An 11,630-nucleotide genomic window follows, 5' to 3' on the forward strand; every position below is an offset into this window, starting at 1 on the left:
TCTTTATAATTTTATGGTGAAAAATTATATAAAAAAATTTGTTATCAAATTGTCTTAGAATTTTGGTGTATAGTTTTTCTTGAGATAATGTTATTCTATTTAAATTTTGTAAAAGCTTATAAGTATTACTCCCTCCATTTTTTAAAAATAGCAACTCTTTTCATTTTAGTCCGTTCTTTAAAAATTGCAACTTTCAAACTTTCTGTTTTAAGAAATCTTTACACTCATATACATCAATTTATTTACCACTTATACCACTACAATTAACAACTTAAAATTGGACTCCATGATCAACTAACATTAATTCTATGACTTTTTTCTCTTCCTCTCTCTTACTTTACCAATTTTTCTTCCTCTCTCTCTTACTTTATCAAATTGTGCATTAAAACTCGTGCCGTTTCAATCCTCCATATTTTTAAAAAACGGAGGGAGTATCAAATTTTAAATTATTTTAATATTATTAATTGTTATATTTCAGCACCGGCTTGTTCATATTTCTGGTTCCGCCACTGTCGACCACTACTAGGCCGCCACAAAAACCAATGGATTACCAACGCGTGGCTGCACTGCAGACGCTCTTTATAAACACACATTTTGCGTTGCTGATGCTCTTATGAAACATGCAATAATTGGACAGCTGGAGTATTAACTATTATTGTAACTACCATGTCAGATAAACATTATTGAATGCCTTCAAACATTCCTATATGTATCAAAAGCATTGACATGAAAATTAAGATAACAACAAAAATGGCACAAACAATCATCACAACCTATATTGTAAAACCATCATCTCCAACTCCACTCGCTTTCAAAATCCACAAACTCTCATTTCTTGATCAAATGCTACCACCAATATACACCCCCTTCATTTTCTTATATGAAAACAATGAATCTGCGCCGCAACAAGAAATCTCCAAACGTCTGAGATGGTCTTTGTCAGAGACCCTAACCATCTTCTACCCCATTGCAGGCACAGTCATACAAAACTCGCACGTGAATTGCGACGACACGGGCGCAGAGTTTGTTGAAGCCCGGGTTCATGCTCGCCTCTCACACTTTACACAAAACCTTAATTTTGAGGAATTGGTGAAGCAGTTATCCCCCACGGCGGGCAGCAGTGGAACCCGAACTTTGTTCGTGAAGACTAGTTTCTTCGAGTGCGGTGGATTTGCCATTAGCGTGTCTCTGTCGCATAAGCTTGCAGACGGCTCATCTGCAGCGGCGTTCGTCCGTGCATGGGCGGAGAGCTGCCGCGGGGAAGCTTCTGGAATCATCCACCCCTTCCATGGGCAGACACACTTAAGGTTGGCCTCATTACTCCCTCTGCCCAATAAAAAATGTAATTTTTTTTTGCACTCGTTTTAGAAAAATAATATACTAGTACTAATTAATAGTTAAAGTGAAGAGAAAATAATATAGTGAAAGTGCATTACAAAATTAACTGCAAACAAATTGCTAAGGTTGAAAAATAAGACTCTGATGTTTTTAAGCTAATTCTTTAAACTCCTTAGTTAACTTACTATATTCACCTAACATTTTAAATAGGGTTTATGCTATATTTTTATAATTATAGTTTCATTTATTTCTTATTCCTTTTGCGATTATGATATATCCTTAGTATTTTATACTCTCTTCATCCAAAAAAAAATGAAACAGTCACATGGGTGGATAACACGAGTTTTAATACAAAATTAATTAAGTATGAAAAAAGAAAGTGATAAAATGAGTAAAGTAGGATAGAGAAATAAAAAAAAATATGAATAAAGTAGGAGAGAAAGATAAAAAATGAGTAATAAATTGAGATCAACTTTCCATTTTTAGCGTGAGATCAATTTTGGTGGACGAAGGGAGTAATATTTTTGAAAAGATGTTGATATTTCTAATGCATGTAATTTTAGCGTGAGATCAGTTGTGATGTTTTTAATCATGTAATTTAAGAAAATAATATTTAAATTATTCAACTACCTTGAAACAAAGTGAGTAATTTGTATGTTCACCTAATTCTATGTGTATATATATTCTTGAATAGGATTATTAAAACTGAACCAAATAATTGCAGAAGACCGTAATATCATTCTTAGATAACACGAAGGTCATTTTAGTAGTTTTTAGTTCAATTTAAAAATATGGAAGTTGTTTCTAGATAGTTTATGTTATTCTTTCTAAAATGACCTAAAAAAAACTAAAAAGACCTACAAGTGGTTTTATTACTATGCAATAAGATTGAGTTATGCATATATAAGCCTAACGAGAGTCCTTCCCAGCGCCCACCCCTCCTTCGACCTGGCGCTCCATTTCCCGCCATCGGCCTCTCCCCGGCCCTCCTCGTTGCATCTCGGAGTCACGAGGGAGAAAATGGCGACGAGGAGGTTGGTTTTTGACGCGGAGAAGGTGGAGAGGATGAAGAAGCTGGAAGCTTCTAGAAGCCAGGTGAAGGATCCAACTAGGGTGGAAGCCGTCTCCGCTCTCCTGTGGCGTAGCTTCATCGCCGCTCACAAAAAGTCCGGAGCTGCGGAGACGGGGACGACGTCGTTCCACGCCGCTCATATAGTGAACCTACGCCCTAGAGCAGGGCTGACCGACCGCACCTTTGGCAACTGCATCGTGGTGGCAGCCGCGTCCTCGCTTGGCGAAGGCGAAGACGCGGTGTCGAAATTGAGGGGCGCCGTGCGAGGAGTGGACAGGGATTTCATCAATGAAGTTGTGAAGGATGAGGAATCGGTGCGGGCGATGGATGAGACGAGCGATGTGTTTCGTAAGCCGAGGAATTGTGTTTTCAGCAGCTGGCTGAGGATGGGGTTGTACGAGGTGGATTTCGGATGGGGGAAGCCGGGGAGGGTCTGCGTCGGCGGCTTTCCATACATTAACCTCGTGGTGCTCGTGGAAGCTCCGCCGCCCGGGGACGGGATCGAAGCGTGGATTTATGTTGCTGACGATCGTTTCTTTCAGTTGGTGCGATCCAATTGCGAGAAGCTTCTTGGTCAAGATTTTCTGGCTTGATCCTGTCTCAAACTCATTAAGTAATAACAGATAGATTGTATGGTAGGTCAAAATTGGGAGAATTTGTACCTACTTTAAATTTCCAAGGACATGCAAAAAGCGATAATAGATCCTGTCGTTAATCTTATCTTAAAAAGCATACCAATTAAAAGGCCGCTCCACCGGAAATTCCCTCTTCCCCTACCTTACTCCAGCTTGGTAGTTTCCACCGCCGGTACTACAGACGCTTTACGCCCAATCATTCCGAATAACGCTTGCATCCTCTATCTTCCCGCGCGGCTAGAAAAGCGCAGATTATTTTTGAACAATAGATGTCTTATATTGAAATAAAATGAATAAGACTGTGTACCCGTGTTTGTCACTAAGCACATTTGGTGCAATTAGTATGCACTCTTGTAAAATTTTGTTCAGTCTCGGAGGTCTAAATGCAAGAAATTTCGATTGTTGAGATGAGCATGTAGATAAGATTTATAGGATGAGTAAACTGTTTAACGAGGAAATAAAAAGAATAATTTATCCCCAAAACCAACGTATTTTAAAATAAGTGAAAATAATTTTCTAAGTGACATTGGTTGTTGAATTCTTATACTCTCTATCCGGATGCAGTATTTCCCATTCGACACATAATTTTTATTTTATGAATTGAGTTGATAGAAAATAAAATATGAGAAAAAATATAGTAGAGATAATAATAATTTTAACTTAGAAAATATGTCAATGAGACATTTAAAAAATAAAAATGCATTACTTATAATGGGACGAGTGAAATTTAGAAAATGTGTAAGATCCAAAAAGTAAAAATGGTATAATCAGTTAAAACTAAACAAAACATTTGATTAAAATTGTCGTATTTTATATCCAAAAAACAAAACTGTCCCCACATATTAGAACTGGTGGTGGCGTAAGGCTGCATACGGCGGCGGCATAAAACTAATATCCATGCACAAAAAATCATTTCCTCGTATAAAAAACATGGGGATTTAGCCATTAGAAGTGATGCTATATCATACCAAAATTCCATAGCTGCTTTAGACTCTCTTCTTCTCTGCGCTTGTCACGACGGCCCGTTGCTTCTTCTTCCATGCCGGCATCTTCCCGGGGAAGGCCCACCTCAAGAATCTCTCCCAGCTGTAGCAGACCAGGAACGCGAGGAACGACCAGAGCATCAGCTTGTTTCTCAGCTCTTTCGGCAAGGGCACGAGCTTCAGCCAATCGTTCAAGTCCCGGAACAAGTCGGAGGTAATGACAGTGAAGAAGCCAACAGCCCCGACGAGGGCATACTGGAAAGGTCTGTTCTGTGAGATGCTCTGATTGAAAGGGTGGCCCATGTAGTTGACAGCAAAAGTGGCCACTTGCAGCATCATGCCCACCATGTAGGAAACGGTGTTCACGAGGTTCGGGTGGAACTCTGAGTCGGGCTCGATGCATTCCTCTGGCATGTACTTCTCAGCTGCCTTCACCGATGATATCAAGAAGAAGATGTGAACGGTGAACTGGCCTAGGAGGGAGAGCAGGACGTAGGAGCAGAAGATATTGGGATGAGGCCTCTCGGCTGATAGTGTCGGGAGTGGGGAGGCGTGGGATATGAACAGAAAGAAGGCAGCAGTGAAGACCCCACTGATTGTGGCCTGAACATCGCCCAGCTTCACGCCGTCTAAGTACATCACGCTAAGGACGTAGGCTGTAGCAAGACAGTTGAGCCCGAGTATCTTGAACATTTGGAGCGTGGTGACGAGGGTACTACGACCCTGGCGGATCACGTCGATAGTTGGAGAGACTGAAGCATGCTTTGCTGTGAATGGCGACGCCATAGAGGCATCACCCAGTTTAACAACTGGAGCAGAACGGCCATCACCATCCTCGTTTAGCTCATCCATTAGTTTCTTCAGCTTTTGGCGTTGCATTTCTGCAGCGGTTAGATGACGGTTTGCATTCTGGCTGCTGGTAGACTCCGACTTTGAAGCAGGTTTGCTCTTTGAAGGACCATCAGCAGTTCCACTTGCAGGCTTCGGTTTCTTAGATTTACCAGACTTTTCGGTTTCGTTCGTTGACGATGTTGCAGACTTCCCAGTTTGTCCCGCGGGCATTGCATTAAGTAAAGCCACCCCAACATGTGCCTGTACAAGAATCATCAAGATTCACTTAATTTCTTTTACCCAAACAGTTTGTGACTGATTATGACAAGCAAGTCGAAATTTGTCATATCTACGATAACCAATTAAACTTTCATACATGCCTCTGGAGAAATATTTCATCCAAGTGGATATTAGAGTAATTACCTGTTTTAGAGCACCAACATCGTTTGTGCCATCACCACACATCAACGTCACCCTCCCCACAGATTTGAAAGAAGTGATTATGAGTTCCTTTTGCTCAGGGGCAACACGGGCAAATACCTAGGAAAACGTAGAAACCTTTTTTCAGTAAGAACTAACAATAAGAGAGCAATGAGGCTGAGCCACAAATAAACAGCCATAAGTTGCACCTTCACATAAGGAATGACTTTAAGGGTAGAAGAGCTTTGCTGCAGCATTTCCATGCAGTCACCACCAATGCAAAGATCATAACTCTCAGATAAATCTCCAACCTCATTCTCGCTTTCAAAAGGATAAAAACAAAAACATTAACACACCTCAGTAAAAGAAGCAACCATGTAAGTTTTTAGGCAAAGATGTAGGGAAATGCACAAACACTGTATAAATTAAAGCAAAAGATTTGGCAGTTTGAGGAAGATATAACATGAATAATCACATTGAAAGTAAATTGAAACCCTTAAATCAGAAAGTATCCTCACCTGAAGATTACTGTCTGGGTCTCATCTGGAGAAACCCATTCATACCCACCATTATTGCCTTTAGCCGGGCCAAGAATTAGTGCTGGTTTTGAGATTATATTAACTTGGCGGGCGACATGGCAAGCCGTCAAAGCTTGATCACCAGTAATCATTACCTGAAATATATATCATGAGTTCCTCAACTGAGGCAAAAATAGCATCAGCAAATATAATCTTCCTTGCTCATTTAATGAAGCTGTCCATGCATTTACATACATCCATCATCACAAAATTTCAATATATCATAATTCCATAGTTCCATATAACCAATTCAATAACAGTAGCACAAAGTTCTCACCAGATCGTGTGAGGATGCTTTTAATTCGGACAACACAGTGGCTGAGTCTCCCCGGATAGGGCAATTGAAAACCTAAAGTACCCATCATACAAACAATTATATAGCATCTAACTGATAGATCTTCAAAGAAAATTGATCAATTTAATATTTGTGCTTCAGAATGGAAGGTGGGGGCACTGGGGAAATCAGTTAATGTGCTTTTTAGATTACTTACTGCAAATCCAGCAAAAGTTAGACCACTTTCTACTGTGTCACGCTCTAAGCTCCGCGCTTCACTAACCTTCAGATCAGGAATAAACGTGGCATTAACAAAAAACAGACAACTTTGACAGGTTAATATTTCGAAATGGTATTAAGTTTGAATTCATTGCAACCAAATAAGAGTCAACATTTGGATGTACAAAGTACAAGAATGGGAAATATGGCTAGGGTGTAAAGAAACTTTCTTACTGTCATATCTGGAAGGGACTTGTAAGCCAAAGCCAAAACACGAGACCCTTGACGTGTGTGTTTCTTGTAAGTCTCAACATACCATGCAGGCACATTAATAAGCCTTTCCTGAATGGTTTCTGGAGCACCCTGCAATGTTAAGGAAATGGGGTCATTAACTATTTTATAATCCAACATTTATATATGAATAAATGAGAATAAATTAGTATAAATGCATTCAGCTATATTCATAGAAGGAAAACAAAAGAATGTACAAGTACTGCATCTTGTATTCCTATTACATTAGCTTTTGTTTACAGTAGATGAAACTTGAAAGATTGCCTTTTTATGAAAACCTTTCAAGGATGTGCATGTGGATGCATAGTAGGCGCACAAACATATACTTTGGTATCTGTACCTTAATGAAAGCAAAAAATTCCTCCTGAACACGAACAACTACCGCCATTCTTTTTAAGTGAGAAGCAAAGTGATGCCTTTGAACAATCTGGACAAAATTGCCACCTCCCCTGCATTTGTTCATATCAAGGAGAATAAATTAACATAAGATTTACCTTAGGGTAATACAGCAAATTCAAGAAATCAAGAAATGGCTAAGACTTGTTTTTAGAGTATATATGCTTATGAAGATAGAATAGATAAAAATATACATTGAGAAATTTAAGCCAATTTGTATGACAGCAAAAAGGGTTTTCTTTTAAAACGGAATCAGGTAAAGTTTAGCATCAGATACAAAAATAAATTAACTGCATCGACATAATTGCAATAACTGAAATAGAGATTAATAGCATACTTTTTTGGAATGGCCTTTTCATCTGATTTGTAGGTCCAATCAATTCCTTTCAGTGCAGCTTTCTCAAGAGGATCACCAACCTATGTCAAGGTATGAAGGGAAAATGTTACTGCATAAAACAAGAGTTTATAAAAAAGAATATACAGTTTTAAGACGTTTGAAATTCTAAATCTTGGACTAAAGAGAATCTGATGTCATGTCAATAAAAACTTTCAAATATGTATAGCAGATAATGGAACTATGTGATTCCACCTGAGTGACTTTTCTATCTCCCAACAAATGAAAATCCAAATAAAAGACCACCCTATTGACAGCATAATACAATTAATAGTACATTTTACATTTTCTTGCAATGCATGTGAGCAATATACCTTATCAAATGTTTCAGATTTCTCAAATAGGGAACCCTGATTGTGATGAAGCATGATTTTCCAGGAAGATAATTTACTAAATGCATGAACTTTCTTCAGTTTTATGAACCACATAAACACTGTATCATAATAATACAATCACACATCATACACTTTGCAAAATCTTTAGTTTATGAACTTCCTACCCTTGCTATTTCCCTGTCCTCCCAATTCATAACCAATTCGAACTTACACAATCACTTTTTATACAGTGAGCTTAACTGAATGCATCACAAATGACAATACACCATACCAGCTTATTGTCCACAAAGACCAAAGCATGACAGGATGCAAGTATTTCCAAAGTTCGATCTGGCACTTTAGATATTTCTGTTTCTAAGTCTTCACTATCTGACAGACCACCAACCCCAGAAAATTCCTGAGGAACAAATGAAGAAAATAAACACAATATACTGTAGGATCAAGAAGAGTCACGTATAATACAGCTTGAGCATCATACCATGTCATCTGAAGTTAGTGTCCCAGTCTTGTCGAAACAACATATATCAACCTGAAAGGTAAATAGCTCAAAATCAGCAGATGTGCTTCGGAATAATCATCAGCCAACAGCCAAAGAAGCATATTTTTTAGACTATAGCAATAAGAGACTATGAAACCCAGTAACCACACATTTATAGATGAAAAAAGAATAGCAAACATTGAGTTCTGAGAACAAGAAATTCAATGATATAATACCAAAAGTAATGGAATTTATAATTCTAATCAACCCATTTCGGATTAGAAAATGCTTGTGGTATCTATCATTTATAAAGTAATATCATTCAGAATGCTATGGAGTGTTGCTGTCTAGAGTATCATTGATTGCAGTTACATAAGAAGCACTGGGCTACAAAATATTAAGCATGTGTCGATAATGATGGACAATTTGCTAACTGAAATAGGTTTCTGATTCGTTGGTTGAAGATGGCAATAGGCTCACGGATTAGTTCTAAGTAATTGATTATTAAAGAGCAAATATGTGCTATAACATTCTAAAGGGTTATATGAGTTCTGCTAATGAGGCACAAGATGATCCAAAACTGTACAATTTAGAGGAGAATCAACTTTCAACTCTAAACCTGATATACTCTGGTCAGAAGAAAGGCTTAAGTTAAAATAAGATTTTACGAGTTTGTACATCAAAGAACATTTAATATTTTACAACCTAATTAAGACACGTGGAGACTAAATGAGTTGGTCCCTTCGCTAGACTCAAAAGAACCTATTAAATAAAAGACATAACTCCTTAGTTTGAATTAATTAAGGTATATACTCAGCACAATTGTTTTAAATATAACAATATCAAGAAGAAAACAGTACAATGTTTAAGGAAAGTGTAAGCAACAAACAATCGATAAACAAATCACAGTGTTATCTTAATCTCAACAAGATAAAGAGCTTGAAGTTTGGAACTAAACAAACCCACTGATGTATATTCGTACAATTCATTATCAGAAACAAAAAGTTGTGCTACTCACCTTTCCAGCAAATGGAATTCTAAATGGTTCTGTGCAGTAAATTCCACGTCTGGCTAGTGCAATCAAAGAAGTATTAACAGCTATCGACAGCTCCATTGGAAGTTCGGGGGGGATCACAGAAGTAATAATCAACGAACAACTCAGAAGAAGCTTGTATTTACTCCTTGTTGGATCCTCAAGGCCCTGTGGAACAATTATTGCATAATATACACCATGTTCTTTCCAAATAAAGTATCCAAAAAGGATCGAATGAGATCTTCATGAACATCTATCAGAACCAACTTACCTTTTTAAGGACATAACCAGCAGCTATAAGAGCAAATACTACCAAGAACAGAATAAAAAGCCCACTTTCCCAGCTGTTTGCAGTAACCTATGGGATCACATACAATATTAAAATTGTCAAGAAAATTATGAACAGAAGAATCCATATAACATTAATAAACCACCTAGAAACAGAAACAACTTTACCCTCTCAGTTGAAAACAGTATAGTTCGCATTAGCTTTCCTTGGCTAGTTTCAAATCCAGTTCGCAGCACAACAGCCACACATCCCCCATCAGGGGCTTTCAAGTGAAATGTCTGTATGGAAAATAAATGAATGCTTAAGTATGAAAATATGCGAGAATTCTGCCAATGGAATAAAGAGAGAAGTGAGAAACCTTATCTGGTGTATGCTGTAATATTTTTGTACCACCAAAAAGAACATGTGCCTTATCCCGTTTGATTGATAGTCTCTCATCATTTCCTCTGTTGCCTACTGAAACCTACAAAAATCTTAACGAATTAAAATGAAAACCTTCAGGTGGAAGTGTACCAAAAATTTCTGGGGATAAAATATATCCATTCTTCTCTTCCCAAATCTCAAAAATATAGCTATTAGTTATTACTGCATGTACTGCCTGTGAACATCATCTTATAGTAACTAAAATCAGTTATATGGAAAAACAGAATAACAAGAATTGCATGATTATGGGAAATGAGAATAGCATAATAAGGAAATCAAAAAGACAAGTGTATCATTTTAGTATTGGAAAATGGAAAGAACCTTCCATTGTGGTGTAGACTCCCCAGTCAGAATGGCTTCATTCACAATAGCACTTCCAGCCAAAATAAGCATGTCAGCAGGCACAGATTTGTCTTCCCCATCCAGACCAGTAGAGCGCCCAATGGATACAACATCCCCAGGCAGAAGCTCTGTCCCAGGAAGTTTAACCCACCTAAATTTCAAAGTAAAAGGTAAAGGATAATAGGATATATGCAAGTAATTAAAATTACAGAGCATAGTATTCTTAAAGAAATAGAGAAAGGAATTGATCGGGACGTACTTGCCACACCGATAAACCATCAGAATTTGGCTATCCACTTTTACACGTCTAAGCTCCGATAAAGTCTTCAAACGGCTTTTAGCCATTGTTGATTCAAACATAAACAGCATGAACAGAGTGAACAGACTGTAGTACCAATACTCATCTAAACACCACAGGCCAACACAGAAAACCTAAATACATTACAACAATAGCTCAGATAAGACCTCCGGATGGGCCAAAAAAATTGAAAAATGATAGTATAATTATGCACATAAAAAAAATTACTATAATAAAACAATTAATCAAGCTGAAACTAAAAGGTAGTTGGATTTACTATATACCTGAAATACGAAAAATGGTTCCATGACCTGCTCTTTCATCAATTTTTGGAAAGTGGGTTGAGGATACTCAAATCTGCATAGTCAAAACTTATTAATTAGCAAAAAAGCTTTGGGTGCACCACTAATACTCCTTTCAGAAAAAAAAAAGGTTGAAAAGTACATGAACATTTGACATATATAATGAGTACAGATGAAATAGATAATAGTATATGTTCTATTTACATAATAGCACCACATCACTTAGTGTTGTGAGAGAGAAGGTAAAATAGTTAGTTAGTTAAAAGAACTTACACATTCCTTCCCCATTTCTCGGTACCAGTAACAATTTTAGCTTCTGTACCATAACCAGTATTCTTGAGATAATACCCAATTGCTTCCTTGGATGGATACGGAAGTTTAGAGAATGTATGTTTCTCATTAGAGTAAATAAAATGTTGCTTCCTGAAGTGAAAGTAGATCTCTTCTGCACTTGGTGATGTAGAAGAAGCTGCCAACTTAGGAACATTTAACAAAATGGTACGAATTAGGCACATATAGTTTTATTTTGTAACAAAGTTAGACAACAGTTCTTTTTTTTTCTTCTTCTCAAGAATGACAGAGAGAATGGGTTGCTGAAGTCCCAACCTTCCGAAAGTGAAGCGGCACAACTTCTTTAGAGCCTGAAAATTTAGCTGGAGTAATCTTGCAAGCATCTGCATGGTGTATATCATTAACCTA

At 37.6% G+C, this 11,630-nt stretch overlaps 2 protein-coding genes across 2 annotated transcripts in view; one reads left to right on the forward strand and one right to left on the reverse strand.

The window, feature by feature from the left end:
• Nucleotides 1-750: 750 nt before the first annotated feature.
• Nucleotides 751-3,451, forward strand: LOC125212476 (stemmadenine O-acetyltransferase-like). Its single transcript, XM_048112659.1, has 2 exons — nt 751-1,307; nt 2,268-3,451. The coding sequence occupies exons 1-2, from the start codon at nt 751-753 to the stop codon at nt 3,001-3,003; spliced, it is 1,293 nt and encodes a 430-aa protein (XP_047968616.1). The 3' UTR covers nt 3,004-3,451.
• Nucleotides 3,452-3,816: 365 nt separating this feature from the next.
• Nucleotides 3,817-11,630, reverse strand: part of LOC125209976 (probable manganese-transporting ATPase PDR2) — an 8,100-nt gene continuing 286 nt past the window's right edge. The window contains exons 2-21 of the mRNA XM_048109553.1: nt 11,538-11,627; nt 11,205-11,407; nt 10,914-10,986; nt 10,591-10,763; nt 10,311-10,482; nt 9,925-10,029; nt 9,734-9,844; nt 9,549-9,635; nt 9,263-9,445; nt 8,245-8,295; nt 8,038-8,163; nt 7,375-7,454; nt 6,982-7,090; nt 6,585-6,713; nt 6,349-6,414; nt 6,135-6,206; nt 5,798-5,952; nt 5,489-5,600; nt 5,283-5,399; nt 3,817-5,120 (exon numbers count right to left, since the gene is read on the reverse strand). Coding sequence (XP_047965510.1) covers nt 4,032-5,120; nt 5,283-5,399; nt 5,489-5,600; nt 5,798-5,952; nt 6,135-6,206; nt 6,349-6,414; nt 6,585-6,713; nt 6,982-7,090; nt 7,375-7,454; nt 8,038-8,163; nt 8,245-8,295; nt 9,263-9,445; nt 9,549-9,635; nt 9,734-9,844; nt 9,925-10,029; nt 10,311-10,482; nt 10,591-10,763; nt 10,914-10,986; nt 11,205-11,407; nt 11,538-11,627 — 3,303 coding nt within the window. The 3' untranslated portion in view covers nt 3,817-4,031. The remainder of the gene's footprint in view (nt 5,121-5,282; nt 5,400-5,488; nt 5,601-5,797; nt 5,953-6,134; nt 6,207-6,348; nt 6,415-6,584; nt 6,714-6,981; nt 7,091-7,374; nt 7,455-8,037; nt 8,164-8,244; nt 8,296-9,262; nt 9,446-9,548; nt 9,636-9,733; nt 9,845-9,924; nt 10,030-10,310; nt 10,483-10,590; nt 10,764-10,913; nt 10,987-11,204; nt 11,408-11,537; nt 11,628-11,630) is intronic.

The sequence above is a fragment of the Salvia hispanica genome, chromosome 3 (genome assembly GCF_023119035.1).
Source record: "Salvia hispanica cultivar TCC Black 2014 chromosome 3, UniMelb_Shisp_WGS_1.0, whole genome shotgun sequence".
In the NCBI taxonomy this organism is placed as follows: Eukaryota; Viridiplantae; Streptophyta; class Magnoliopsida; order Lamiales; family Lamiaceae; genus Salvia; species Salvia hispanica.

What these genes read in the sequence shown, in the direction of transcription:
- LOC125212476 (XM_048112659.1), top strand. Translation starts at nt 751, where the DNA reads ATGGCACAAACAATCATCACAACCTATATTGTAAAACCATCATCTCCA. An exon ending in CATGGGCAGACACACTTAAG is followed by an intron (nt 1,308 to 2,267) that starts GTTGGCCTCATT and finishes AGTCCTTCCCAG; the next exon opens with CGCCCACCCCTCCTTCGACC.